Source organism: Canis aureus, chromosome 31, assembly GCF_053574225.1.
Source record: "Canis aureus isolate CA01 chromosome 31, VMU_Caureus_v.1.0, whole genome shotgun sequence".
Classification (NCBI taxonomy): Eukaryota; Metazoa; Chordata; class Mammalia; order Carnivora; family Canidae; genus Canis; species Canis aureus.
The window spans coordinates 30,676,071-30,702,789 of NC_135641.1; the positions used below are offsets into that span (position 1 = coordinate 30,676,071).

The 26,719-nt window shown below is 41.5% G+C and overlaps 1 protein-coding gene and 1 long non-coding RNA gene across 14 annotated transcripts in view; one reads left to right on the plus strand and one right to left on the minus strand.

Moving 5' to 3' along the window:
* SCHIP1 (schwannomin interacting protein 1) overlaps positions 1-24,162 on the plus strand; it is a 723,769-nt gene extending 699,607 nt beyond the window's left edge. For all 12 annotated transcript variants that reach the window (XM_077880120.1, XM_077880125.1, XM_077880126.1 and 9 more), the window contains 5 exons: positions 14,820-14,937; positions 15,849-16,046; positions 16,882-17,005; positions 19,032-19,125; positions 23,521-24,162. In XM_077880120.1, coding sequence (XP_077736246.1) covers positions 14,820-14,937; positions 15,849-16,046; positions 16,882-17,005; positions 19,032-19,125; positions 23,521-23,572 — 586 coding nt within the window. In that variant the 3' untranslated portion in view covers positions 23,573-24,162. The remainder of the gene's footprint in view (positions 1-14,819; positions 14,938-15,848; positions 16,047-16,881; positions 17,006-19,031; positions 19,126-23,520) is intronic.
* On the minus strand, positions 2,616-9,937 carry LOC144302614 (uncharacterized). Of its 2 annotated transcripts, XR_013369555.1 has the most exons (3): positions 9,691-9,913; positions 7,706-7,840; positions 2,616-4,440 (listed from the first exon to the last, which is right to left on the minus strand). It is a non-coding gene; the product is annotated as an uncharacterized LOC144302614 (long non-coding RNA). The 2 variants fall into 2 exon arrangements; XR_013369554.1 differs by lacking the exon at positions 2,616-4,440 and having other exon boundaries at positions 7,616-7,840; positions 9,691-9,937.
* Positions 24,163-26,719: the final 2,557 nt, after the last annotated feature.

A 26,719-nucleotide genomic window follows, 5' to 3' on the forward strand; every position in this document is an offset into this window, starting at 1 on the left:
TTCTTAAGTACTATGATCTGAAAAATAGCAGCTTCATTTATTGCTTTCCAATCCTTGTGCCTCTGTTTTTTTCTTTTATTGCATGGCTAGGGCCCTAATATATTGAGGTTTAAAAATGATGGTAGTTGGAATCTATAGCTCATTTATCATATTCAATGAATACTTCTGATGTTTCCTCATCTAGGATGATGTTAATTTTAGGTTTTCTTTAACGTTTCTCTTTATGAGTTAATCATATTCCCTTATATTCATAATTTATAAAGAATTTTTTATTATGAATAGATCTGTAACTACCACATGCTTTTTCTACATCTGTGAAGATCATTATATGATTACCCCTGTTAATCTATTAATAAATTATATGTAAAGAGTTTTAAAATATTAAATAATCCTTGCATACTTAGTATAAAGCAAAATTGGTTGGATTATCAGACACTATTAAATTTTATTTATAATATTTTATTTAGTATTATATTTATATTCATTCATGAATTATTCATGTTTTATTCACCACCAGAACTATTGACTAAATAGTGCCTGATACAGGGGTGCCCGGGTGGCTCAGTCAGTTAAACCACCAACTCTTGATTTTAGCTCAGGTCATGATCTCTGTGTCCTGGATTGAAGCCCACATCAGACTCCACACTTGGCGGGGAGTCTGCTTGAGGATTCTCTCTCCCTCTCCCTCTGCCCCTCCCCCTGTTCACACGCACTCTCTCTCAAATTAAATCTTTACAAAAAAACAAAAATAGTGCCCAATACATAGTCACTAGACATTTGTTGAATTAAGGAATGGTGAACTTCTCCTTAGAATGGGCAAATAAAAATGCAACTATTTCATTAGGGTGCCTCCAAATAAAAATACATAAAGCTCTTTTCTTTTAGGCTATAAGTTGCCACAGAGAACTTTCCAACCACATCCTGAGGAGTTTTAAGCCTGGCTGGCAGTATTTTAAGTCTCTGGCAGGAGAATGGTTGAAGGTTCAGCATGGAGAATGTTATTTAATTCCTTTGATGTTAATAAAGGCCTTTCATTTGATACTTCAGCTATGTCTGAGAGTGCCCCATTTCAGAGCTCCTCTGGTTCAACCTCTCAAGATAGTAAATGTCCTCATTATGCCACGCCAACAGGTGGACGAGGCAAATAGAGGGTCTGCATAGTCCTTTCAGTTGTTCAATCAAGCTTCCTCTGTGTGCAGTGCTAGCCCACTCCCCAGCCTTCCCGTGTAGCTGAGCATGCCTAGACTCAATAGTGCAAATGCATGCTCTTCCCCAACCAGCCACCCTGCAAGCACCCAGTAAATTGAAATGTTAGGTCAAACACCCCTCACCCATCTGCATTTTATCTTCCAACATTTTTTCACGCTCTCTTGTGTGCTATTGTCTCTGATTCCACTTTCTTTGTCCTTGGAGAAATTATACCTTTTTCTTTGTCCATGGAGAGTTATACTTTTTTTTCTTCCTCTAATATTATTTCACCAGGATTTTAGAAGAGAATGTCAACAGATACCTGTGTTCCAAATGCCATGTTGAACTAGAAGTTTCATGAAGGTTTGGGCCAGATGGCTTCCCAGGGGGTGGTTTTCATTATTTCTAATAGCAGAAGTATCTTCTCAAATAAAATCCTCTGCAGAAACCCTGTGTGTAAAACCAAGCTGTCTTCCTGTGCTTCAGGAAGGCTGAAGAGGGTCTGGGGTACCCCTGTCCAGAAGATGCCTCCCTGTCATTTCCCTGCAGTGCACCTTCCCAGGTCCCCATATTAGCACCTCTTTGCATCACTCCCTACATGCCCCCAGAGCGCACCTGAAACTCTTCAGGCTGAACAAAATTTGAAAATCACCGAGTCATCTACCCCCAGTGGTGACACAGCTATCTAAACACATATGTATTTCACAGTAGTTCATAACAAGCTATGCTTGGTGACTCGCCATAAGGAAGATTATTTATATCCTGTTTTTTCAGATGTTTTCATCTCCACATTCTGGGATGAGATCATCCTCTGTGAGAACACGATGACTTTTTGGATACCCTTTAGGATGATGGCTAATGATGAGCCTTAATGTTTGTAAGAAATATCACTTTATCCCTGTAAATTTAAAGTCTGCAAAGACTCATTTCCCCTTGTCAATAGTAATGGAAGAGAAAAGCCTCAGGAAACGTTCAGTTGCAATTGCATAACACACATTGGCCATTCCTATTAGAATTAATTTTTTTTCTGATGTATTACAATCCTTGAAATTCTTCATTGAGCTAGAAATACCTCACCTTTTACTTACAAAACGACTTGAAGGATGTTAGAACTTGGAAGTCCTTTAATATGGTGCTCCCAAATGCACCTGAGTCCACATGCTGACTTATTAAATAATCAGAACCAGGTAAATCCTTTTTGACTGTATGACTGCGAAGAGCTAAGTGCTCAATCTTAAATGAGGTTGAGGACTTAAATTAATTGGCCAACCAATGGATTCTGAAGTGCTGAGCTTACTTTTAAGACAAGACCTCCCCAAGTTAAGCGGAACCTTTGGCAAAATCACGGAGTTCTACTTATGTATTTTAAAGAACAGGTATTTAAAAAAAAATAAAATAAAATAAAGAACAGGTATTTACCTGTAAAAATCAACTTCATACACATTGTGTGAGAAATTTTGAAGTAACATGAGGGTCTTCTGGAAGACATGCATGAGCTCCTCCTGTGTTGCTCTTTGGGTTTCAGCCCCACTGAATTTTTTTAATTGGTGCTGTCTTCCAAAGCACTTTTTAAAAGAATGACAAGCTGATAAATGTAAACGAGGCTTACAATAATCCCATAAAGACATTTCACGCCTAATACTGCAGCAAAAGAATTTTTGATACTGCTTCATAACTCAGCTAATTAAATTTGACTTATACTAAAATGCAGCAAATATAGGAAGCACCATTCTTTCTTCAAAATGTGCTAATCCACACATAATCACCTTTTTTAACTGAGACTGTATGACCTTTGTTATTTTTCCCCCATTTAGAAATGTTTCAGCAAAAGCTTTAAAAAAGCTTAATAGGAAATGAAAAAAGTGAATTACCTACTCTACTTTTGAAATAGGTTTCTAAGAAATATTCAGTGTAGTCATGTTCTTGAAGAAAAATTCCTTTTCTCTTTACTAGTATAATAACTTTCCTATAAAATATTTTTTCATTGACCAAAGTAATCTTCAATCACCCTTATATTTCGGATTTGGAGTTTATTCAGCTCAGCGTTATTAAAGGAATGGAAACTGGCTTTGCTGCCATGAGACCATGAGACCGAGCACGGTCATTAGTAATAGACACCGAGAAACCTTTCATTTCTCAGACATTACAACGTGATCTGCCATTGTGGAGAAAACAATGCGGGCTTCTCCATTCTTTCCTCAGACTAACCACAAAATAAACCTGACTCCTCCCTCTCTTCTTGCTTTACCCTAAGATAGATTTTTATTTACATACATAAATATATATACAGTCTTTTTCATAAAGTATACAGTGGGAAGCTGTAACCTAGAATAGGCTATACCCCTCTCTCTAAGCATTGCAAATATTACGAAAAAGAGAAATTCCCCAGAGAGCTTTTGAGCAGCTGGTTTGAATAATGATTACTGTTTACTCATCTGAACCATTCCAACCTCCCCAAGTCAGAACTCATTCCTTTCTTATTCTTGTAGGTTTCTTGGTGAATGGCTGAGATGAGACCTAACAATAGATACCTGCCACCTTCTTTTGTGTTTGGGCTGAGGATGCTGGCTGGGGAGGCACCTGGCCCAGGGAGTTGTATCAACTGGACAGATAGCAGTGATCTAGAGAGGCTTTAAAGAAATTGGATCCACAGGAGCTTTGCCTCTGGGGAACTGAGAATCTGTATATATAATCTGACACAGAATCCCAAGTTGAACAAGTATCATTTTTCCAGGAAAAAAAATCATCCTTTTGTCTCTAACAGTAATAATTTTTGCATCATTTCCTGGAGAAGGAAGCAGCGTAGTCCTATACACCCAGCATGGGTCAGAAAAGAGGTGGTCCCATTTCAATACAATGAAATTTGCTTTCAGTGGCGTCTTTCTTGAAGTAATAGGTGCATACTGTAGCAGCCTATTTATAACATGCAACATATCTTTTAAACTTCATATTAATCTCATACACGTGTACCAATAATTTGCTTAGGAAACGCTTCATGTAAGTGATTCCAAGATGCATGTCCTTATAAGTGGTAGTTTACAAATTATTTTCTATACTGTTTGGAAAATGATTAGGTAATCTACAGAAAACCTATCATTTTTTTATGTCTTCCTCCAAGGATTACCTCTGCTATTCTAAAATATCACACAATTTTAGGTGTAAAGCAGGATTTGAAGTGGATCTTTTGGAGTAATAAGATTAAAAATGGCAAAACAAATTTAATTATGTAAGCAGTTCTTCTCTTTCACAAACCTAAAATAAAAGCAAAATGGTATTTGTGAAATTTTCTTTGTCTAATAAATAGCCTCACTTTACAATAATGCCAATGACCCCAGTTTAATTAGGTGCAATTAATTTTGCACAAGTGAAATTTGACATCTTGCTAGAGGCATAACCAGCTGTACCCTGTCTTATGAATTTTTTTATTATCACCAATGAGAATTCAATTGTCAGAGCTATTGCAGAAGGGTGGGAGGCAGGGAGAAAAGGCCACAGGGCTGCATTTTATATTTAAAAATGGCTCCAGTGGACAGCTAAATGTTTAATTAAAAGAACTTCTAGGAATGATTTTTCATTGGCGCATCATCTCTGACAAGTTATCATGACTTTATTACTGCAGTTTGCACTCCCTTTGGACAGTGTTCCCCCACATGTGTCTGGACTCATGCAACTCAAATGAAGACCGGGCTCCTTTGAGAGTTTACAAAAGCATTTGCTGCTACCAGAAAACACTCCTACTGACTGCAAGTGAGCTGTGTCATCTGGAGGTTTAACACAGTCCTTTTGTTCAATCTTGTAAAATTTCTGTGCCCCTCACATTGTTCTCCTCCTTATCATCTGCATTTAAAACCCGTGGAAGATGTTTTGAAAAACCACTGCCAATTTGAAAGGTGACACATGCCTCCTTGACACTTAGAATTTTTATTTTAGTTGTTGAAATAAATCTTTAGTTATTGAAAGACTTATTTTGACATGCACTTTTATCACCTGTGATCTTGTACATATAAAAATAAGATGGAGGAAAAGCAAAATACATTGGTTAAGATAGCCCTACACTCTCTTCACACTCAGAATCCCAACTCTTCATTTAATCACTTTCCCTCTGAGTTGTCAGTCTTTGCTTTTCCCCACCGTGTCACCCTCTGTGCTATCAGGAGATGCTATGCATCACCTTCCAGCCCATTGGCCGTTGTTCTGCAGGTTTTATGCTGGAGCTTTTTCGTTCTTTCAGAAGGCATGAGTACCTGAACTATCAGATCCCACCTCTTCATGAGTGGTCCTTCACTGGTTTGTTGGCCAAGAGGGTGACAGGTCAGTTAAACCATCATGCCACCAGCCACTGGGGTGGCCGAGATTGTGAGACACATGACTTTAAAGATGGTAAAATATGAACAATTATGTTTCATAGAATCAATGAAATTCAGTAGATCTGCATTCTTTTGAATGACCACATATAATTCAGATGACCCCAAATTAAGTCATGAAAAAGAATGTCTTTGGGATAAAACTTACTCTACAACCAAGCCTAAATGGTCACCCAGATTTTTCTAAACATGAATCTAAAAAGTGGTGAAAGCAGTGATTCTGTGCACAAGAGACTAAAAGAATTTGCACTTGAGATTGTCACCAAATCCAGTCATACCCCTCAAACACATGGACAAGCACTGACTCTCCAGCTGCCATATCTTCACCCCAGACACATGGACATTATCATCCATCTGGAAGCAACAAGCAATTCTCCTTCTCCAGCAGCTGAAATTCATCAGCAGATCAGACAAATAGAAGTTTAAATTCTGTCTGGGCTGAGAGGAGTAAATAAACAGGCTGGCTTTAAAAACACAGACACTTAAATGTATATCTGTTACTATAGTCTATAATCTACTGTAGATCCAAGAGGGAGAATGGGATTGAGACTGGGCCTGGAAGGGTTGTCAACAGTTGAATAAAAGAGTCCATCTCCAGAAACATTCACTTGTAGGGAACCGTTCCTTGCTGCCCTCCAAGAGTATCTCCCACCCCCAGCCCCCTGCCAAAACCAAAAGGCCAGCTTGACTCATGTGTGAGTCATGCTCCCTGCATAGCCACCATCTGAGTCAGACACACATCCTCTTCCAGCTGTCAAACAGTTCATCCTACTCACCTTTTCTCCAACACACAAGCGCTAATCAACTCACCCATTTTCTCTCCTTTTCCCTTTTTAATTCCTGCTAAATGCCCACACATGACAACTTAGAGGAGCTCAAAAGAGAAAAAATTCAAACCCAACTGAATTTCTTCCACCAAAAAATATCTGGGTATATTTCCTGCCATTTTTTTCTATGCATAATATATCTTCACATTTTTGTTTACAAAATTGGAATTGTACCTACTGTTTTATAGCCTGATTTTTCTTCACTTAATATATCGGGAACATTTACCCATGTTCATAACTGTTCTTCTATCATGTGTATTTTTACTAGCTGTATAATGACCATTCTGTAGTTCACCAAATATATTCAATCTCTTATTATTAGACATTGGAATTATTTCCAATATTTTGTTTTGGTTTTGTTTTCTTTTTTTCATCTTTTCTTCCATTCATGAATTTATGCTTCTTAAAGTGCCCTGGCCTCTCAAAACAGACTGTTCAAGAGTAAAATACCAGTTTTGTGACCTATGCAATTTAACCTCTGAGTCCTAGTTTTCTCATATACAAAATGAGGGTCATCATACCTACTTTAGCATATCTGAAGAGTAGAGGTAATATATATGAAGTGCCTTAATACAAAATAGATGATCCAAAATGGTAGTAACTCTTGAGGCACGTGGGTGGCTCAGTCTGTGAAGCATGTGACTCTTAGTTTTGTTTTTTGTTTTTTTTTTTTATGATAATCACAGAGAGAGACAGAGAGAGAGGCGGAGACATAGGCAGAGGGAGAAGCAGGCTCCATACACCGGGAGCCCGACGTGGGATTCGATCCCAGGCCTACCAGGATCGCGCACTGGGCCAAAGGCAGGCGCTAAACCGCTGCGCCACCCAGGGATCTCTGACTCTTAGTTTTGACTCAGGTCATGATCTCAGTGTCGTGAGATCAAGCTTGCATTGGGCTCCATGCTGGGCAGAGAACCTGCTTAAGATTCTGTCTCTCCCTCCGCTCTTCCCCCCACTCTCTCCCACTCAGAAAAAAAAAAAAAAAGTGATTATTTTAGAATACAAATTACTGGGAAATCATTTGATTTTAAGATAAAAGTAGACCACATTTGGCATCTAAGAGAGATGACTGTTTCTATTCTATCATTATTCTAGTATCAGAAGAAGCCTCATTCTGGTCTTCAATTCATGGTAGAAAATATTTCGGGTGAAATGCATTTTTTCGACATTAAGATCCTGTAATTCCAAATTTAATTACATGTAAGTGGTCATTAGTGAAGAAACTGGACACTGATATGAAATTAGAACTAACAGCTGTCTGGGGCCTGCAAGTATTTATAGCTCTTGAGAGAGTCAGGTTAGGATACAGGGGCTGTGATGCTTTACCAAAGAAAAGCTGGTGAATGCTAGTTCCCCTTTTCTATCAGCTTTTCAGGTGAAGAGAAGATTCTGTGGCCATGTGGTGTTGGATGCCTACCAGCCATCATGTGAACATGTACAGATGGAAGGTCCAGAACTAGCCTTATAAAAGGAAGCAGAAAAAGAGATTATGTACAGGATTAGGATGAAAAAAAAAAAAAAAAAACCTAGAGGGCCATTCACACTACTCCAGCCACCTTTAGAGCTGCCTTCCTCAGCTTTTGCAGAGAAAGCCAAATGCCCGAGCCTGTAAGATGTGGGATCAGGGTGGCACATAAAGAGACATGAAGTCCTCTCTTTTCCCCAATGCTCTCTTTGGTATATAGTTTGAAACTACCGTTAACTTCTCTGGGCACATGCCTGCTGGCGGGTGGGCTTTCCCATCTCTCTTGCCTTTATTTCTCCTACCTCTAGTTTCCCAACACTTCCTTTCTTCTGCAGTTCCCTGCTCAGTCACCCTTCTTGGTTAATACCTTATTTACTAATGGATGTCCAGGTAGTAAAATTATTCTTATATATAAGATCTACAAAGTGTTTCGAGTTCTCTTCTGATGCTCTCTATATTCCACATTTCTGCTTGCACATTATGATTTAATGATCCAAGCACTGAGTACCTGTTGGAAGACTCAGTACCTGTTAAAAGGCCTGATTTCTGTTCCTAGTTCAACTATTAAGTGTGCATCCCCTTAATAAAGGGATCATGGACTACAAATGCTGTCAAGGGCCAGCAAGAAACATAATGAGTGAAGAAGCCCAGATAAAAGGCAATAGGGAGTAGTGGGGACTGTAGCAAACTAGAAACAGTACACCCTGGCTAAAATGGACAGCAGCTACTCGGCAGTAGCCTACTGGGGCCATGGAGTTTATCTAGATGGTATTACCTGATCCTCGAATGAATAAATGAGCAAACAGTTAAATATCCCTTCTCTAATATAAAAATCATTTCTAGTACTTTTTGTGTGTGATGATATATGTTGGACCAGCAATATTCACACCTGTTATCTAAATACCAGTCTTTTCTAAAAGTCCAATAAATGATCGTCCCTTGCATCGCACGCTGCTAGCAAAAGAAATTAACACAATCCTACTAAAGTAAAATAAGAAATAGCATTTTAGAATAGTATTTGGAAAAAGTCTTTTGTTAAGGAGTAGCAGCACCTCATTTTAACCCACCTCAGCACACCCTGTTACACATTCGGGACATCTGGAGCTTACCAAAACCTCAGTTGGTCCCACATTGTTTTTTCATGATAAATCCTTAGAAAAATGAAATGTGTTTACAACTACCCTTGGGTAATTACAACCCACATTTTATATTCCTTCTCCTTTGAAAGTGTCATGAGACAAAGATATATTATAAAAATATTTTTAAAATAAAATATTATTTATTATGTATAAAGTCTTTGAATAATGCATCAAAGACCCATTAAGATACATGTAAATAACATATTTTAATGGCCCAGTCACAAACTAGTTGGGGATATTGGGCAACAAATGATAGAGCAGGGTCAGTGGCGCTCATAGCCACTCTGGTTGTGGATAGAAAACAAGCAAGGCATGTTTGAAATCCATAAGCATATGGGTAGTTCCTTTTCACTCTGCTTCTTGAGGAAAACTAAACAATCGCCTTAGAATTATAAGCAACTGGCAGAGGTATAAGCCCACGAAGATTATATTACCAGACACACCGGCAAGATCTAATAAATCCAAAGCTGAGGTTAAATATAGTATGGGGGCAAAGGGCACTGGATTCAAAAACCAGACATTCAGCCTGTAGTCTCTTCTTTGTGACCTTGTACCAGGTATCCATTGCCACAATGATGATGTATAATCCAAAAAACACCCCTATCAGTGGCATACAGTAATAAACATTGATTTCTGCTTAGGAGCCTATAGGTGGGCCGAACAGTTCTACTGGTGAGAGAGAGCTGGGCTCGGATGGGCTTACTCACATGTCTGCGGTCAGCTGCGGCTTGGTGAGGTCACTCTACTGTCCTTGGCTGAGCGCTCTTTGTATCTGGGGCTTCAGTGGGACAATACTGATTGGACTCTGTGCCATGAAGTCACTCATCTGCCAGCAGGCAAGCCTGGACTTTTTCTGAGATCAGTGGCAGGGTTTCCTGAGGGGTGGGGAGCGGTTGGCATTAGAACACTGGCATTTCCTGTGCATCCTGTTAGCAAGACAGGTCAGGAGGCCAGCCCAGGGGGAGGAAGAAGCTGCAAAGTCACAGTAGAGAGAGGGCAGGCAGGTGCAGGGAGGGAAGGATTGGGACCATTTTTATAAATCAGGCTGGTACAGGTCTGGGAACGCATTTGACCTCTCTGAGTCCATATTATGTTGCCTGTTATCCACAAGTGGTTGTACAAGCAAACAAGGGAACACAAGCAAACATCATTTTAAACTCGAATTCAGTGCAACAGACAGCTCAAGTGAAGCTGAAGTTAATGAAGGCTGAAGTTAATGAAGGGGTGGCATAGGGGGTAAAAAAAAAAAAGAATCTTAAATATTTCTGTGTAGACACTGGTGGTCTAAGCTGGTCCTGGGAGATTGCTATTTCTAAAATCAGAAAACATCAAGTAGTTCTGGGGTTCAGAAATAGCCTCAGGACAGCCCAGTCCCATCACCTCAAACCAAGGCCAAGGGCAAAGGCCAGATTCACAGTGATTACCACTCTACCTAGAAGTCACAGCAAACTTTAGGATCTTGAGTCATATTATTTCTCTCAGGGAATAAACTGGTCTTGTCCTTGTGTTTTGAAAAAAGTATTATCTTTAGGCTAGGTTATATCATGATTTGACTCACTAGGTTTTTGAGATATCATCCTCTTAGTAGTTAAAAATCTTTCACCCCTGCCATCCTCTCAGTGTTGTGCATATTTTAATAATATTCCCAGTAATGCTAGTTGGAAGTCAGCACAAGCATTTTCCAAGTGACGGTCTTTCTCGCCCTAAATGCCAAGCAGACATTGGTGCTGAATGTCCTCTTGACTAAACGCCTTCGTGCCACTGGCCAGTAGGCCCTGCCACTAAGAAAGCCGTTCCACTCAACACTGAGAGGCCCAGAAGACTTAGTCTGTGTGTCCTCCTATTTCTGAGCATTCTTCCTCCAGAACACCCTCTTTTCAGGTCCCGGGGCTCCCCGTCAGTCACTCTGGGCTGCAGTGTGGTTTTTCACTGCCTCGTGGTACATGAGGAGAAGAGGTTTCCAGAATAACCAGGACACAGACGCCTCAGCTCTAATACCGACAGGCAAGGCAGACGTCAGGCGGCCCTTGGCATGCAGCGCTCTGCTACGGGCCACTCGAAACATCAAGAAGCCTTGAATTGGACACCTTAAGATGATATTGCTAATTAAAAGATGAGGATCGTGTTTTGTTTTCACCTCTGACTATGCTTGAGAGATCCAGGCAAATTCGAACCCTGGCAGCTTGGATTTTGCAAGACCGTGGAGCCCGGTTATAAGTGAGGCCCGGTGCACTGCAGGGCGAGGGACAGAGGCCAGGGCCTCCGGGCGGCCATGCGTCCCCAGGATGGGAAGGGGCCCAGCACAGGGGTTAGCATTTCTTGACCCTGTGACACAGAGCCTTCGAGAACACCAGGTGGCCCCACGCACCCCCCAGCCAGGCTGCTGCTTGAGATCTGTGCTTGCGTTTCCCCAAAGCCGTCTTCATCTTAAAACCTGCTTAAAGGCTAAAGGCAAACAAATCCTTCTTGAAACCTGAGTCCATTTTAAGATGTCTTTACTAAAATCCCCTCTGAACCATTAGTTGTTATGTCATATAATTTCCTTTTCCTGAGAGTAACATTCTTGGTGATTACCGCTATAAGGAATTATAAGTCTCACCCCGTAAGAAGCTCTGTTCAGTTTCCCATGGTGATAATGTGCTACTAAGGCGATTTTCTGAATTTCTACCTGAGGTGTTTTTTCATTTCATTCGGACTACTCAATCTTTCCCTTTTTTTTTTTTTTTTTTCCTTTGCCTTTCCTGAGTTGGAAATGCTGTATGGTTTGGTTGATTGTGATCCAAGTTGACCCTTCGTACAAAGGCCAGTTGGAGGCAGAACAACAGAATTTATAATCAGACTTTCTTCAGAATGAAAATATATATCCCTAGGTGTTTTAAACCTTATTTTGTAATGGTATCGTGGGGTTTTTTGTTTTTGTTTTTGTTTTTTTATTTTATTTTTTAAAATTTATTTATTTATGATAGTCACAGAGAGAGAGAGAGAGAGAGGCAGAGACACAGGCAGAGGGAGAAGCAGGCTCCATGCACCGGGAGCCCGATGTGGGATTCGATCCCGGGTCTCCAGGATCGCGCCCTGGGCCAAAGGTAGGCGCCAAACCGCTGCGCCACCCAGGGATCCCATCGTGGGGCGTTTTTTATATGTATAATCTGTGTGTCCAGTGGCCAGACACTTCAAGACTTTAGCAGTTCAGTAAATAGAAAATGCTGCATACTCCTAGATTCAAATTAGGTTTAATTTAAAATGTCTCCTTAATTTTAAAATATGCTTTCAATGTGTGTTTTTTTTTAATTTTCAGTTTTACTTCCCACTATTTTCCAATCCATATATCTTGAGTTTTAGATTAAAAATGAGTTGATTGGAGGGGGGGGTGACAAACTACAGATAATTAATTTTAAAACTTAATTTATGTGGGATCAAAAGGTAACCTGAATATATTAGATTTCTCCTGGAAAAAAAAAAAATTCCAATGGAAGAAAATTAGAAGGAGATAAAGTCCAGCTCAGCAGAAGTCCAAGCTGCCTAATAGTTAGACAGTTGAGGACACTCTCTTAGGTATTCAAAGCCAGGCGAGGTATTCAATTAAGTGACTTTATTTTTTTTTTAAAGATTTTATTTATTTATTCATGAGAGACAGAGAGGCAAAGACATAGGCAAAGGGATAAGCTGGCTTCCCATAGGAAACCTGATGCAGGACTCGATCCCAAGACCCTGGGATTATGACCTGAGCCAAAGGCAGATGTTCAACCACTGAGCCACCCAGGTGCCCCAATTAAGTGACTTTAGAGGTCCATTTAAATTCTATATTCCTTTGTCTGGGCCTTCAGAAAAATAGAGAAAAGAAGAATATGAATATGTGCTCTGTACATATTCATATTCCCCTGTGCCCAGCTCTGATCTATTTTCATCCTTCTTTACAAAACATGGAATTATTCACCCCTTTCACCCCTTTTTACCGATAAGGAAACTGAGGTTCATAGAGCTCAAGTAATGGGCCCAGAGACAGAAGGGAGGATTCAGAACCTAAGTCCCATTGGCTCCAAGCACCCTGAGCTGATCACGGCAAAACCTGTGCCTTCTGGGCCTAGCGCGGTCCTGCTTCCTTGTCTGCACAGGAAGGTAGGCCGGGCACAGAAGCAGCTGAGGGGAGGGCTGCCTCTCCTTACTGGACTTTCAGTAATTGCAGAAGGTAACAATAGGTGGCAGTACATACACATAACCATGACAGCGCCTGTGTTAAATCAGTAGATTTTCTTTTTCTGGGTTCCCTGTCATTTTAATGTTAATTCTTTATTTTTTTATTTGATGGAGAGAGTGTGCACACAAACACAGGGAGCGGTAAGGAGAGGGTCTGGAATCATGACCTAAGCCAAAGGCAGATGCTTAACAGTCTGAGCCACCCAGGCGCCCCTCCCTTTGGTTTTCAAACAATCACTTTATATGAATCATCTGAGCAATTTATACAAAGCATCCCACCCCATTGGAATAAAAAAAGATGATAATGTTAACTCTCAGACGAGTTGCTCTGCATTGCTCCCTGTGACAGTAATAATGCCAGAGCAATTCAGTGTTTGCTTCCTAAACCTAGCTTAGACAGTCTCCTGAGGATCCCTTGCTACTTAGGAACCTCCTTTGCCTTTTCTTCTAAGCTTACAAACAGACTGGGACTACTAGGGATGCTTGAAAAATTACTTCTTTAAAAACTCTTTATAGCCAAACAGTATTGACATGTCTCGAATTTCAAAAGAAGGTGAGGACAGAGTTGCACCCATTGTCCAGCCTCACATGTAGCAGACACACAGCTGGGTGACCCTCTGGGGCCACATCTCCAGCAACATCACTCATGGAGCTACAGGATTCACCACAAACAGAAGGAGCTTCTGAGAAGTCTCCACTTCTGAGGCTCTTCGTGCACCAGGCAGTCTGCTATGTTGCAAGCTAGTGCCTTTCTGACTGGGTTTGGGGTTTCCTTAAGTTTCTTTAGGTGTATTTTTTTTTTTTTTTTTTTTTTTTTTTTAGTGACATAAATGAACTCCTTTGGTTACACTAAATGATACCAGGCAGCTTTATTTGGCTGAGGACCCCATTCATCTTTATCAAAAGGAATGTAAGCTCAGTGGCTCCACACATATTTATTATGCATCAGCTATGTGGTTGGTATTGTGCCGGGTGCTTTTATATGTGGCATTAAATTAGCTTTCACTTAACATGAAATCGGTGTAAAAAAATAATTTAGCAAAAGTTCTCATTTTATCATTTATCAAGTTATGAACTGGGGATGCTTGGGTGGCTCAGCGGTTTAGCGCCTGCCTTGGGCCCAGGGCGTGATCCTGGAGTCCCCGGATCAAGTCCCACATCAGGCTCTCTGTGTGGAGTCTGCTTCTCCCTCTGCCTATGTCTTTGCCTCGATCTGTGTCTCTCATGAATAAATAAGTAATTTTTTTTAATATTTTACTTATTTATTCATGAGAGACATAGAGAGGGGGGGGGGGCATAGGCAGAGGGAGAAGCAGGCTCCATGCAGGGAGCCCGACGTGAGACTCGATCCCAAGACTCCAGGATCACACCCTGAGCTGAAGGGAGGTGCTAAACCACTGAGCTACCCAGGGATCCTGTAAAATGTTTTTTTAAAAAAAAGTTATGAACTCATTCAGTTATCATCATTGTCCTTTAGTAGAAGTTATCATTTGTGAGTTGGGAGTAATATGCGTCACTCACTTCTCCATGTGAAGAACACACAAGATTGCTTTCTGTTAACAAAGCCAGACAATCCGAATGAGTGCCACCAGATAGCAGACAGCTGAGTAGAACTGCTGTCCTGTTTGCTTTTGCCCAGGCTGCAGAGTGGGATGAACCTGCAGATATGCTTCGTCAACGACAGTGGCAGTGATAAGGACAGCGATGCTGATGACAGTAAGACAGAAACCAGCTTGGACACCCCCTTGTCTCCCATGGTGAGTCCAGAGCCACCAGTGCTCTGTGCGTGTGCTTTCCTGCTCAGTTAGCTTCTTTTTTTGTTGTTAGTCAGGGAAAGAACATGGCAGAGATTAAAAGAGGAATGTCTCTTGCCATAGCATGCTCCTAAAATTTGACAATGAAAAATCAAAGCTGTGATCCAGTAAGAAGACATAAGCTCTGTTAAAGTTAGCGACTACTTTCATATGAAACCCTGAGGGAAATCACATATGCCCTAAAAAATTATGCCAGCTACCAGTCCTTCTCCACTGGGCTTAGAAATAGTAAGTGCAGAGCAACAGTGGGACACATTTTAAAAAGGCAGGGATGGGGATGTGGGTGAGGGTGGGAAGGCTAGCACACAGCGATGTTGCTCAGAGAAACCAGCAAGATAATGTGTGTAAAACATTCCTTACTCATTCCTTGCACACGTATTATGAAGCTTGGGGCTTTCTGCTGGAATTCTTTACTCTATATCACTTTCCTTACCAAAGACCAACCAACAGGCAACCGTTTGGTCCATGAATGCAAGGCCATGTCTGAACCTGATTGGTTACCTGAGACCCTGTCCACACTCTAGAGGACAGCACGCTGCCTTAGCTCTGGGTTAAATATTTTGCTGTGTGTGTGATCACTTCAGGAACGTTTGAGACCAAGAATCAACATCTCAAGTTCATCATCAGTAGATTCTCCCTTTTGTTACATTATTCTGCTAAAATCAGAGTCTATTCTTGGCATTGAAGAAATAAACCATCCTCTTCAATGTTATTTGAGCTTGGTACAGGCCAGATCAAGTGGTGAGTCACACTGATGGAGGGGCCTCTCAGTCCCTCCAGGAGGGAATGCTGTAGCCCATCTCCAAAGATAGTACCTGACAGAAAGCTCAGGGCTCTTCTTTTTCCCTTCACAGAGCAAACAGAGTTCTTCCTATTCTGATAGAGACACTACTGAAGAGGAATCCGAATCTCTGGATGACATGGATTTCCTCACAAGGCAAAAGAAATTGCAAGCCGAAGCCAAAATGGCCCTCGCCATGGCCAAACCAATGGCCAAAATGCAAGTAGAAGTGGAAAAACAGAACAGGAAAAAGTCTCCCGTCGCTGATCTCGTAAGCAGCAAATACTGAAATGCCAGCGAGTGTTTTGGTAGCTGCAAATGGTTGACGCTGTCCCAGTTCTTTCCCAGAGTTATGCAAACTTGGGTTTCTACAAGGCAGTTTGTAAAAAGTACTGTCATTGAGAAATAATGAAGTTCGTTTCTTTTTCCTTCCTACTGTACCGCTAAAGATACATAAGCAACACATTACATAAAAGTAAACCCTGTTCTTGATTCATAATAACTGTATTTCTTAGAGGCAAGATTAGCTGTCATGGGAATATGTGGCATAGTGGATGAAGGGCCCTGGTCTTTGAAGTTCAGCTCTGCCATCAATTTGCCGTGAGGCTCTGGGCAAGCTACTAAGTCTCAATTTTGTCATCTCTAAAATGGGAATAGTAATACCTGTGTCAGAGCATGATGGTGAGAATTCTATGAACAAAGCATTCAGAACACACAGAGCAGTGCTGATAACGTGGTGCAAATTAATAAAGAGCTGATACTATTAATTTTATCCATGTCATTGATATTCCTTGAGCTCCCTGGTCATTCTTTTGTGGACATGATCATTGACTCGCAGTTATCACAGCCTTAGTCTGAGACCAGTCTGCAAGCTTTCGATTTAAGTAGCATAGCATTTTGATGCCAGTAGTGTTTTGGGCAACATGGTGTGTGGGGCCAGGGTGGGGCGGGGAGCTTGCAGTGGGGAGGTTGGACTGGGAAAGCTCTGGAGCAAAGGACCTCAATGGAAGTGGGTGAGAGTGGGTCTTTCAGGAGGAAAATGGGTCTTGTGCTCAGTATCCTGGCTGCTGTGTTCACACCTCCATTTCTTCCCTCTGTATCTTTAGCTGCCACACATGCCTCATATAAGTGAATGCCTGATGAAAAGAAGTTTAAAGCCCACTGACCTGCGGGACATGACTCTCGGGCAGCTACAAGTGATAGTCAATGATCTCCATTCCCAGATAGAAAGTAAGTGTTCAGTGTGCTTGAAATTGGGGTATCAAATGTGAAATATCGTGGGATAGTACTGCCTCCTTGATTCACTTCCTTTGTCTGTTTCATTGGTTTCCTCCTGCGTGCTGCAAGAGAAGGAAGAGAATCACAAGGCTCTGTTTTTGTTTTTGTTTTTGTTTTTTTTTACCATAAAATGTTCAGAAACTTCAAGAATTATTCAACGTTCACAGAGGTGATAGGTTCCTTTTATTAATCTCAAATCCCCAGCACCTAGCAGCACGATGCCTGGTGTGTATTTGGCTCACAACATCTGTTTCTGTGCTACAATTTGGTAGTTACACATCATTAATTATGCAATTATACCCTCAACTTTACTTGTGTGTATATTCATTTTAGGTCATCAAATCAAATTCAACGTACATTGTGGAACTCGGGGGGTGGGGGGCAATATGTATGACCAATTCGTGAAATTTACAGAATTACAAATTATGGGCCTTTTTCCCCCAGAATAAAGAAAGGCCTCTAACAGAAGTGTGCTGAGTAGGTGACAGATGAGTGGCTCTCACTTGACGTGGCTGGTTGTACAGAGAAGGGCAGTTAGTTGCTTAGCCCGAGAGAGAGAACATAAGACACTTGGGCAGTATGGTTAGTCCAACTGAACCATGTGCCCTCCAACCTTTGGAACATATGATTCTATAAAATCCTGCAGACTTACGAATTAAAACTACCTAAGGGACCTGCCAACCAAATGCATTCACACAAACTGACTAATTTTTTTAATTTTTTAAAGCTACCCTAAGAACATACTGAAAAAAATTAGAATTGGAAATGTTCAGAGTTAGGTTAATATGTTCAGTTTTAAAATCAAGGGAAAGGGCTTAACATTCTAATTAAGAAACCATAGATTCACAGGATTTTTTTTTTAATTCTACTATATTTTAATTTTAGTTGAGAGTAAGTTACTAGGACTGTAATTCTTTCAAGGACCTAAAAGGCTTTCTGATATTTTATGTCTGAAAGATCTTCCTTAGACTTCTAAATACTAAAATTGTCATCTAGCTCTTTTCAGTGGTAGATGAATTTAGCCTTCTTTGTATGATTTCTTTTTCTCCCTTTTTTAAATTGGAAACTAGTCTGAACTAAAAGCAGATCAATGCATCATTTGAAGTCAGGATCTCCAAAACCATTTCCAAGGAGATCCTAGCTGAGTACCTCCTTCCTTTCTGTTTCTGGCCTCAAAGTTCTTGCTGCTAAATGAATGCTATCACCCCTGTGTCTGTGTGTCTGGACCTAAAAGCTTCGATCTAAAGGTTAAAAATAAGAGAGCCCTGGCTTGTTCGTATTTTTCAGGGGCAGAAGCCAAATTATCCCAGTGCACTGATTTTTGGAGGATTAGAAAGGGTAATATCCATATATGTTCTATTCCCAGTATGAACCCTAAGGAATATTTTCCTTGGCACCCCTCCAGAGATTTTAAGAGTTACTTCTTCAGGTCTTACACGTCTGGCTTTCCTGTATCTTTAGATATGACTTGGGTATTACTGAGAACAGCCTGCACGTAGGGCTGCTTCCTCTGCGGGCCACAGACCTTCGAGCACCCCTGGGGCACCTTCTTCTGCTGGGTACCTGATGTAGTGATTCAGGTGCCATAGTTCCCTCCAGCTGTCAGGTGATGAGAGCAGCCTCGTGATGGAAGGTGGAAAACTTCATGTGGCCCTGGACATATTTGTTCACACTTCTTCAAAACAAAATCCTGCTTTTTCTAGCAAGCTGTTTTCCTAACAGCTAACGATTTCTTTTCCCACTTTAATGTGAATATAATTGGAGATATCTCATACTTTATTCCTTTTCTTCCAACACTTCTCTAATTGTGCAAACTAATCATGCTCTCAAACTGAGGACTTCTCCTGGGTTTGTGAAAAGCTAATATTAGGATCCTGAATTTTAGCCAAAGTAACTTGTGTAAGGGTCCTTGTAGCTGCACATTTTGACTTAGATGCATTTTTTTCTGCTTTCAAATGCTCTCTTTTCTTTTCTCCAGGCTTGAACGAAGAGTTGGTCCAGCTGCTCCTCATCCGAGATGAGCTGCACACAGAGCAAGATGCCATGCTGGTGGACATTGAAGACTTGACCAGGTCAGTGATGCCTCACCCTTTCCAAAGAAGGAAAGAAACCCAGGATGGTCTTAGGTTAAGAATTAAGGCAAGAGTGAGCTCTAAAGAACAACTTCTTCCCCTTACTTCCATGAGTAACTCACCTCATCTCTGCTGGTGTCAGCTGTTCAGATGGAGGGGAAGTGGCTAAAACTCCTTTCCAAATGCATTGCTTAAAAAACAAAACAGCACCCCACAAATGCATTGCTTTTTCACAACCATCCTCCCTTTGTGATGGATTGTCAGTGCATTAGAATTTTTTACACCCCCACCAAAACCAGGTCAGCAGTTGTGGCCCACAAGGACTTTTTCCTGAAGGACTGTTGCCCTGGGGAGTTAGCCCTCAGCCCTTCCATGCTGGCATGTGTCCAACACATGTGCAGCCATGTGGTGGGTGCCACAGAGTGGCATTTGCTGTTATGTGACCCAGCTCTCAATCGCATCTGCCATGTCCAGAAGGCAGGGACACTGGCATCCTTCCACAGCACCAGTGCCACCAGATTGCTCTCACCATGGGGAAACTCCAGGACTTTAGTTTCTAGCTGGGCCTGGCTCCAAGCACCCCCCTCTAAAGAGGAAAAGAATGTTACCTCCCCTAGGGGATACGGAAATGAGGCGAATGCCCGTCAGGATCTTGCATTTCTTAGTATTTCCTTTGTGGAAAATCCTATCACCATAAGTATATGAAGTATATGAAATACCACGAGCATTCGTATGATCTCATATTTACTATGATACCTAAATGATTACTAAATACTATGATTACTAAATACTATCATATTTACTATGATATTTTCTCTGAGACAGTACATAAGAAGGCTTTAAACCAAGAGGTAATAATTACTATTAGTCCTAGAAATGGTATTCAGAGAGTAGAAGGCCCCTCAAGGAGAGAACGAACACTGCTTGTCACAGTAACATAAGGAATTAACTGTACGATCCAGAACCACCCCAGGGAAGCATTGAAAACATATGTAGCGAAAATGTACTTAGCACCTACCACAGAACCTCTTCCCGATGTGTAATGCTGGGTAAAATATTTTTCTAAATTCAGTGTTATAAAAATAGTTTGGGGAGCAAAATAAATGCTACAGAACTCTGTTGAGGCTTTTTTTTTTTTTCCCCTCAAAAAAGACCTATGGGCAGCACTCTGTGCTGTATGCTTTGGAGATTGCCTCGCCCCTAGCAAAAAACAAAAAGCCAGAAGGCCTCATGCCTGCTTAGTATATTCGCCTGTATCTAAAATATCACAGCAGCACTCACATAATATTATTGCCATCTACCGATGTATGCAGGCACTGCCACAACAGCTGTAAGACACATCCCTTTTTGTCTAAGACATTTGTATATAGGTATAAGATTATGGGAAATATAAATCCAACACCTGCATCTTCTAAGAAATATGTGAACTCTTTCATAAATTCTGTGACTTGCCTGTGACAGTGGAGACCTTCTCTTTGCTCCTCAAAGCAGCGCTGGCATTCCTCATTGCAAGGGGGACGCCGTGGGGCTCCTCTCTTCCCTCAAAGTGTTAAGTTAGCACTTAGGTTGGCAGCGTCTATTTTTTTTTTAATACCTTTCAGGTGGTGTGATCATGGGACACAGGGCAGGCAGCACCACGGGGTGAAGAGGAGAGGAGTTAGTAATTTAAAGGTGTTAGAGGAACCCTTTAAAGTGGAGCGGGTGGCGAGAAGTTCCTGTGTCCATCCCTGGCTGCAAGCTGTAACCTTGCTGGTGGAGGGAGGAGACTTAAACACACCTAAGGCAGAAATGTCAGAATTTTGCAGCCTGATCCCAGAGGGTGGAGAGCAAGGGGCTGGGAGGTTCCATTCACCTGTTCCCTCTATCTGTCCAGTAGATAATGAGACCCTCTGCCATCCCAGGTGTCAAGTCACATTAGTGGTTCTCAGGTTCGGCTGCATGCTGGAGTCACCCGGGGAGCTTTTATAAACTACGGATGCGTGGGTCCCACCCCTACAGATCCTGATTTAATGATTCTGTGGGGTGGCCTGGGCCTTCGGATTTTTTAAAGACTCTCCAGATGATTCCAATGCAGAGCTGAATTTGAGAAACACCGGCTTTAAGTCAAGCCTCTTTAGGAAGGTGCTCCCTGACACCACCCACCCACCCACCACCACCCAAGACTGGACTAGGACCCTCTTCTTGGTGCTCCTGGCAACATGGCATCCCTTCCATGTGGCGCATAATCATGTGTGAAATCGTCCATCTCCAGGAGAGGCCTGCCCAGCACAGGTCCTCCGTACAGGTCCTCCGTAAGGATTGTTGCTAAAAAAGGAGTCCTTAAAAAAAAAAAAAAAAAAAAAAAAAAAAAAACAAATGCTAATTAAAGGACTTTCATAGTTGATGAGAACCTTTTAGTTGTATGGAGTAAAACCCTTTCCCTCTTTTGTTTAAAATATTAATGAAACTCATGCTTGTATGTCTGTCTCAAAATAACAACCAACTTCCAATATTTTCTGAAATTACTTCCTGTCCTTCCCTCTCAGAAAAACCCTTGCCGTGCATGATACGTATTCTTAAACTGCTGTAGAAACTATAGTTTGATTAGCAGCAGTGGAATCTTAGCTCAGTGAGCACCAAGATATTTCTTGAGCTGAATTGGAGCAAGGCCCATAAGCTACTCGATGGAAATGATCCAGGCTGTTTTATGCACATAAACAGAGCCATGGCAGGATCTGCTGAAGGGCGTTTTTGTTTTTGTTTTTGGAATAAGGGGCTGATATCTTTTTCTTGAGTTCTTTTATTGTTAAATGAATATCGCCAATTACTTGTGGGCTGTTGAATGTGGCAAGGACACTTTTGTCACTTCCCTATTTCTGAAAGTATTTGTGGTTTGCCTCCCCTGTACCATTGATAGACATTCTGCACACAACCAATGAGTAAACTTGACGTCATTGACTATCCAAATCTAGGCAGCACCCAAAAACTACCCCTGAAGCTTTGATTGCAGCTGGAAACCACAACCTTTAGATGCTTTCTCTTGCCAAATTTATAAATTCCTAAAACTGTCCTTCAAAACATCCGTCTTTTGCAGATGTCAAACCCTATCACTCTCTGAGAGAATGTTTAATTGGTGCACATTGAAGTGATGTCAGCAGCCTGGCCTTTCTTCCCCCTCTGTCTCCGCTGGCCGGCTGCTGCGTTGGCTGAATGTGGGGCTCACAGGCCATAACAGGGCTCGATGACTTAGAAGACTCCCTCTCCTACTTTCCGCTTACCTTCACTGCCATGGTCATGCCATTAGGATGAGTGCAGGGGGGAACGTAGGCAAACGTGGAAAGTCTCGGCATCTACAAAGACGCACAGTTTGTCAGGAAGACATTAGCTTTTGCAAGAGGGGAACTAGATGATTGGCTTCAGTTTCTGTCAAAGAGCTGTTTGAAGGCTTAAGTTTGTGTCCATGTGCGTGTGTTGTCACATGGTTCCCTTCTATCGCAACACCTTGTTTGGACTTTCTGCTTAGCACCATGTTCTGTCTGCTATCTCCTTCTTTGCTCTCCGTTCCATCTTTGTCCCTCTCCACTGGAATATACGTGCCCTGGAAACAAAGACGTCACTCAGCTCACCCCCAGATCCAGGGTGCCAGGAGCAGTACCTGGCACGTAGAAACATAGTAGACATTTATTGGATATATTTTCCCCAGATACTTATCTCGCTCTCCTTTTTTTTTTTTTTTTTTTTTTTAATTTTTTATTTATTTACGATAGTCACACAGAGAGAGAGAGACAGACAGAGAGGCAGAGACACAGGCAGAGGGAGGAGCAGGCTCCATGCACCAAGAGCCCGATGTGGGATTCGATCCCGGGTCTCCAGGATCGCGCCCTGGGCCAAAGACAGGCGCTAAACCGCTGCGCCACCCAGGGATCCCTTTTTTTTTTTTTTTTTAAACACAGTGCTTTTTCTTCTCAAAAGTAGCGACAGCTACCATGCTCAGGTTAATCTAGTGACTTAATAAAAGGAATCATGCATGAGATATAAAAATTAAACAGGGCAGGGGATCCCTGGGTGGCGCAGCGGTTTGGCGCCTGCCTTTGGCCCAGGGCGCGATCCTGGAGACCCGGGATCGAATCCCACATCGGGCTTCCGGTGCATGGAGCCTGCTTCTCCCTCTGCCTATGTCTCTGCCTCTCTCTCTTTCTCTCTCTGTGACTATCATAAATAAATAAAAATTAAAAAAAAATTTAAAAAAAAATTAAACAGGGCAAATCCATTTGAATTAAGGACTGTGTCTTAATTCTCTGGATTTCGCGATGAGTAGCTCTGAACCTCAGTTTGGGGGATTGGTCTAGCTCTGGATTAGAAACCAGTTTGGATCTTTCCTGTTAGCACTAATTAATGGTATGATTAATCTTACAGACATGCGGAAAGTCAGCAGAAGCACATGGCAGAGAAAATGACTGCAAAGTGAAAGAAGCCATCCGACCAGAGGACGAGCTAGAATTTCTTTTGCTTCTGTGGTTGTAAAAATGCTATTGCTAAAGGTGGCGCAGAAACAAACGAATATCAGTGTTAGTCATTGATAATGTCTGAAGCTTAACGTCCAGTGATTGGCCTTTGCTTCTTAATTTATTTTAATTTTTTTACTGTGCCACTAAATATCAGGCATTTTAATAAAATATTGTTACAAAAAATGTACAGTACTGACACCATCACAAGTCATGGTTATCAAAGAGGGTAGTTTTAACTTTATTTTTATTTGTTTAGAGATTTTAAGTTGGAGCAGTATTTTACCACTGACTACTTTCATTCTTCACTGTAGTTTTAAAGAAGAACTGTAAATGACGGTGCTATCTATACAAGTCAGAAAATACATGCCTGCCTCGTAGTGAAGTTGTAGCTCTCCGTAAAACGTACATTTTAATCAGTTTTCAACATTTTGTGAATGTTGACTACCTGAAGTTCATTTTTAGATGTGCTATTAACATTCTGTTGGATTCAGAGGGTTCCTTGAAAGTTTTATGTATAAATATGTAAAATAAAAATTAAAACTTTGTTTCATAGGATATGTCTTTTTGCTCACTAGCAGGCCCGTTACTGGCTCTCTTTCTAACCTCTTCACACTTCCTCAGCTGAATTCCCCACGATGAAGCGTTTGTCAGTGAAAAACTAAAGTGCTCCAAGGAAAACAATGCAGAGCATTGCTAGGAAGATTGTGAAGGGTGTGAGAGAGTGTGTGCGTGTGAGAGAGAGAATGTGTATGTGAGTGGAGTGTATGTGTGTGTATGACCCAAAAAAGACAACCTCAGCAACATCAGAATCAGCACTTCCGTCAGCACTGTTATCAATCCGGAATGTTAGCACTCCACTATTTACAAGCCCCTGGTCTTCTTAGAACCTGTTACCACATCAAAACTGCATTTACACAATTTGCCACATGAACAAATGATGCTTGCATTTACTCTTTTCCCAAGGCCAGTTGTTGCCATGTTTCAGATTTTAACCACTTCTCTTTGGTCTCCTGAAGAAAAATGTCAAGTCTAAAGTAGATGACAGATTGTTCCCCAATAAGTAGAGTTTCAAAATTGACTTAATTAACTAATGTCCTTGCAGGTATTAGAGAATCATAAGCTAAAGCAGAGATGTGCAATCAACATTCCAGAACCAACCACAGAACACCTGGTTTCATTATTAGGTCCGTGATGTAATCTGAAGATAGTTTCATTCATTCATTCATTCATTCATTTTAGTTTCAGGTGTAGAATTTAGTGATTCGTCACTTATATAACATGAAGACAGAAGTTTAGACAACTGTGCACCTTTCCCTTTCTCAAAAATATCCAGATAGATATTTTAAGGTATGAAGAGTTGCCAATTTCCAGTCTTCTATTTAGCAAAATAGGTTATCTAAAATTGTAACACAAATCATTTTTTATGGGCCTCAGTCAAGTTATTTTCATTTGGAACAGAAAAATAATGCAGCCCATAAATATGTTTTGCCTTTTGTGAGTTGGCTGTTGAGCAGGATAGGCTGCTCATCACTGAATGAAGGATGAGGAGCCCAAAGAGGGATCCTCTCTAAGTGAGCTGCGGAGGCCTGCGCCAGCTGTCCATGATCTCCCAGAGGGACCTCAGCCCTGAGAACAGGCTCAGCTTCCGGACCTTTGCTGGTTCAGTTGGGTGACAGTACTGGTCAGTGAGCCAGTGGGCCTCACCTTCAGCTGCTCAGTGGAATCACCTGGAGAACCATAGAAACCACTGGGGCCTGGGGTCCAGCCCCACAGATGCTGATTTAATTGGTCCGGGATGTGAGGCCTGAACATCTCGATTTTCAGTGATACTCATATTGAGAACCACTGCCTTACACATTTTTCTTTTTTAACTTTTCTCTAGCCATTTTTAAAATATCTAGGTGTTTGTCTAATTAAAACCTATTCCTACTAATTTGAAATTTCTGGAGAGAGCCAAACCAACCTAGGAAAAGTGCCACAAAAAATGCCTGTGCCCACATAAGTTGCAGTAGCGTGACCTAAACCTCCTGTGTCATCCACAGCCTCAGGTTTACATCCTAAAGCTCAGCCCACCAAGAGAAACTATCCTATTTTGTTTCTTTTCTTTTTATTAGAGAAAGAGAGAGAGCACAAGCAGGGGGGAGAGGGAGAAGCAGGCTCCCTGCTGAGCAGGGAGCCCAACACGTGGGGCTTGATCCCAAGACCCCGGGATCATGACCTGAGCCAAAGGCAGATGCTTAACCAACCAAGCCACATAGATGCCCCCATTCCTAGTTTTTTAAATCCTTGCCAGAATTGTCAACTCCAACAAAAATCTAGAAATGAGCTTTTTCTTTGTCTTAATGCTATCCCTGACTAGAAATGTGTTCTGGAAGAAATCCATGGCCTCTAAATTCTTCAGTTGTTGGAAGCCCATAATCATAGCTAAGAGCTCCTAGCTGGCGAAAGAAGAGAGTAACCTGACACACATGAGGGCCCCTGAAAACACCTCAGCTGGGGCAAAACCAGCTAAAAGTAAGAGCAGTTCTTCTCCCTGAGACCCTCAAAGAAGATTATACCCAGTGTACTTCTCTGCCCCCAAAGGGATGTCACCAAGTGACTCATCACCAAGGGGATTCTTTCAAGATTGGGTCTTTCCAGTCCTTTCACTTAGGTTTCTCAGCAAGGACTGGGATTACTCCCAACAGGATTCTTATCTGCTCTAGATCACCTTTCTGTTCATTAACTAAGACCCATTCTAGTTAACCAGGCTTACCCGACCTAAGAAGTAGGGAATGGGGCCACCTCTCTTTTCAATTTTAGAAGAGTGAAGCACAGGCAAGAGCACACAGGCTCTGGGGCCAGAGGTACTGGGTACACATGCTTACTCCACCATCTTTCCAGTGATGTGATGCCAAACAAGTTACTAAAGCTCTGTTTTCTCTTGTTGCATCATCTGTAAGTAAGGTCTCTTGGGATTGTTCCAAACCTTGAATAAAATAATGTCCATGAAAGCAACTGGCACACAGGAGATACTCAGAAAATAATTATTGAAAATAATTATTGAAAGGAGAAGTATTGATGAGATACTCATCAATAATTATTGATGATCAGGGTTTGGATGGAGG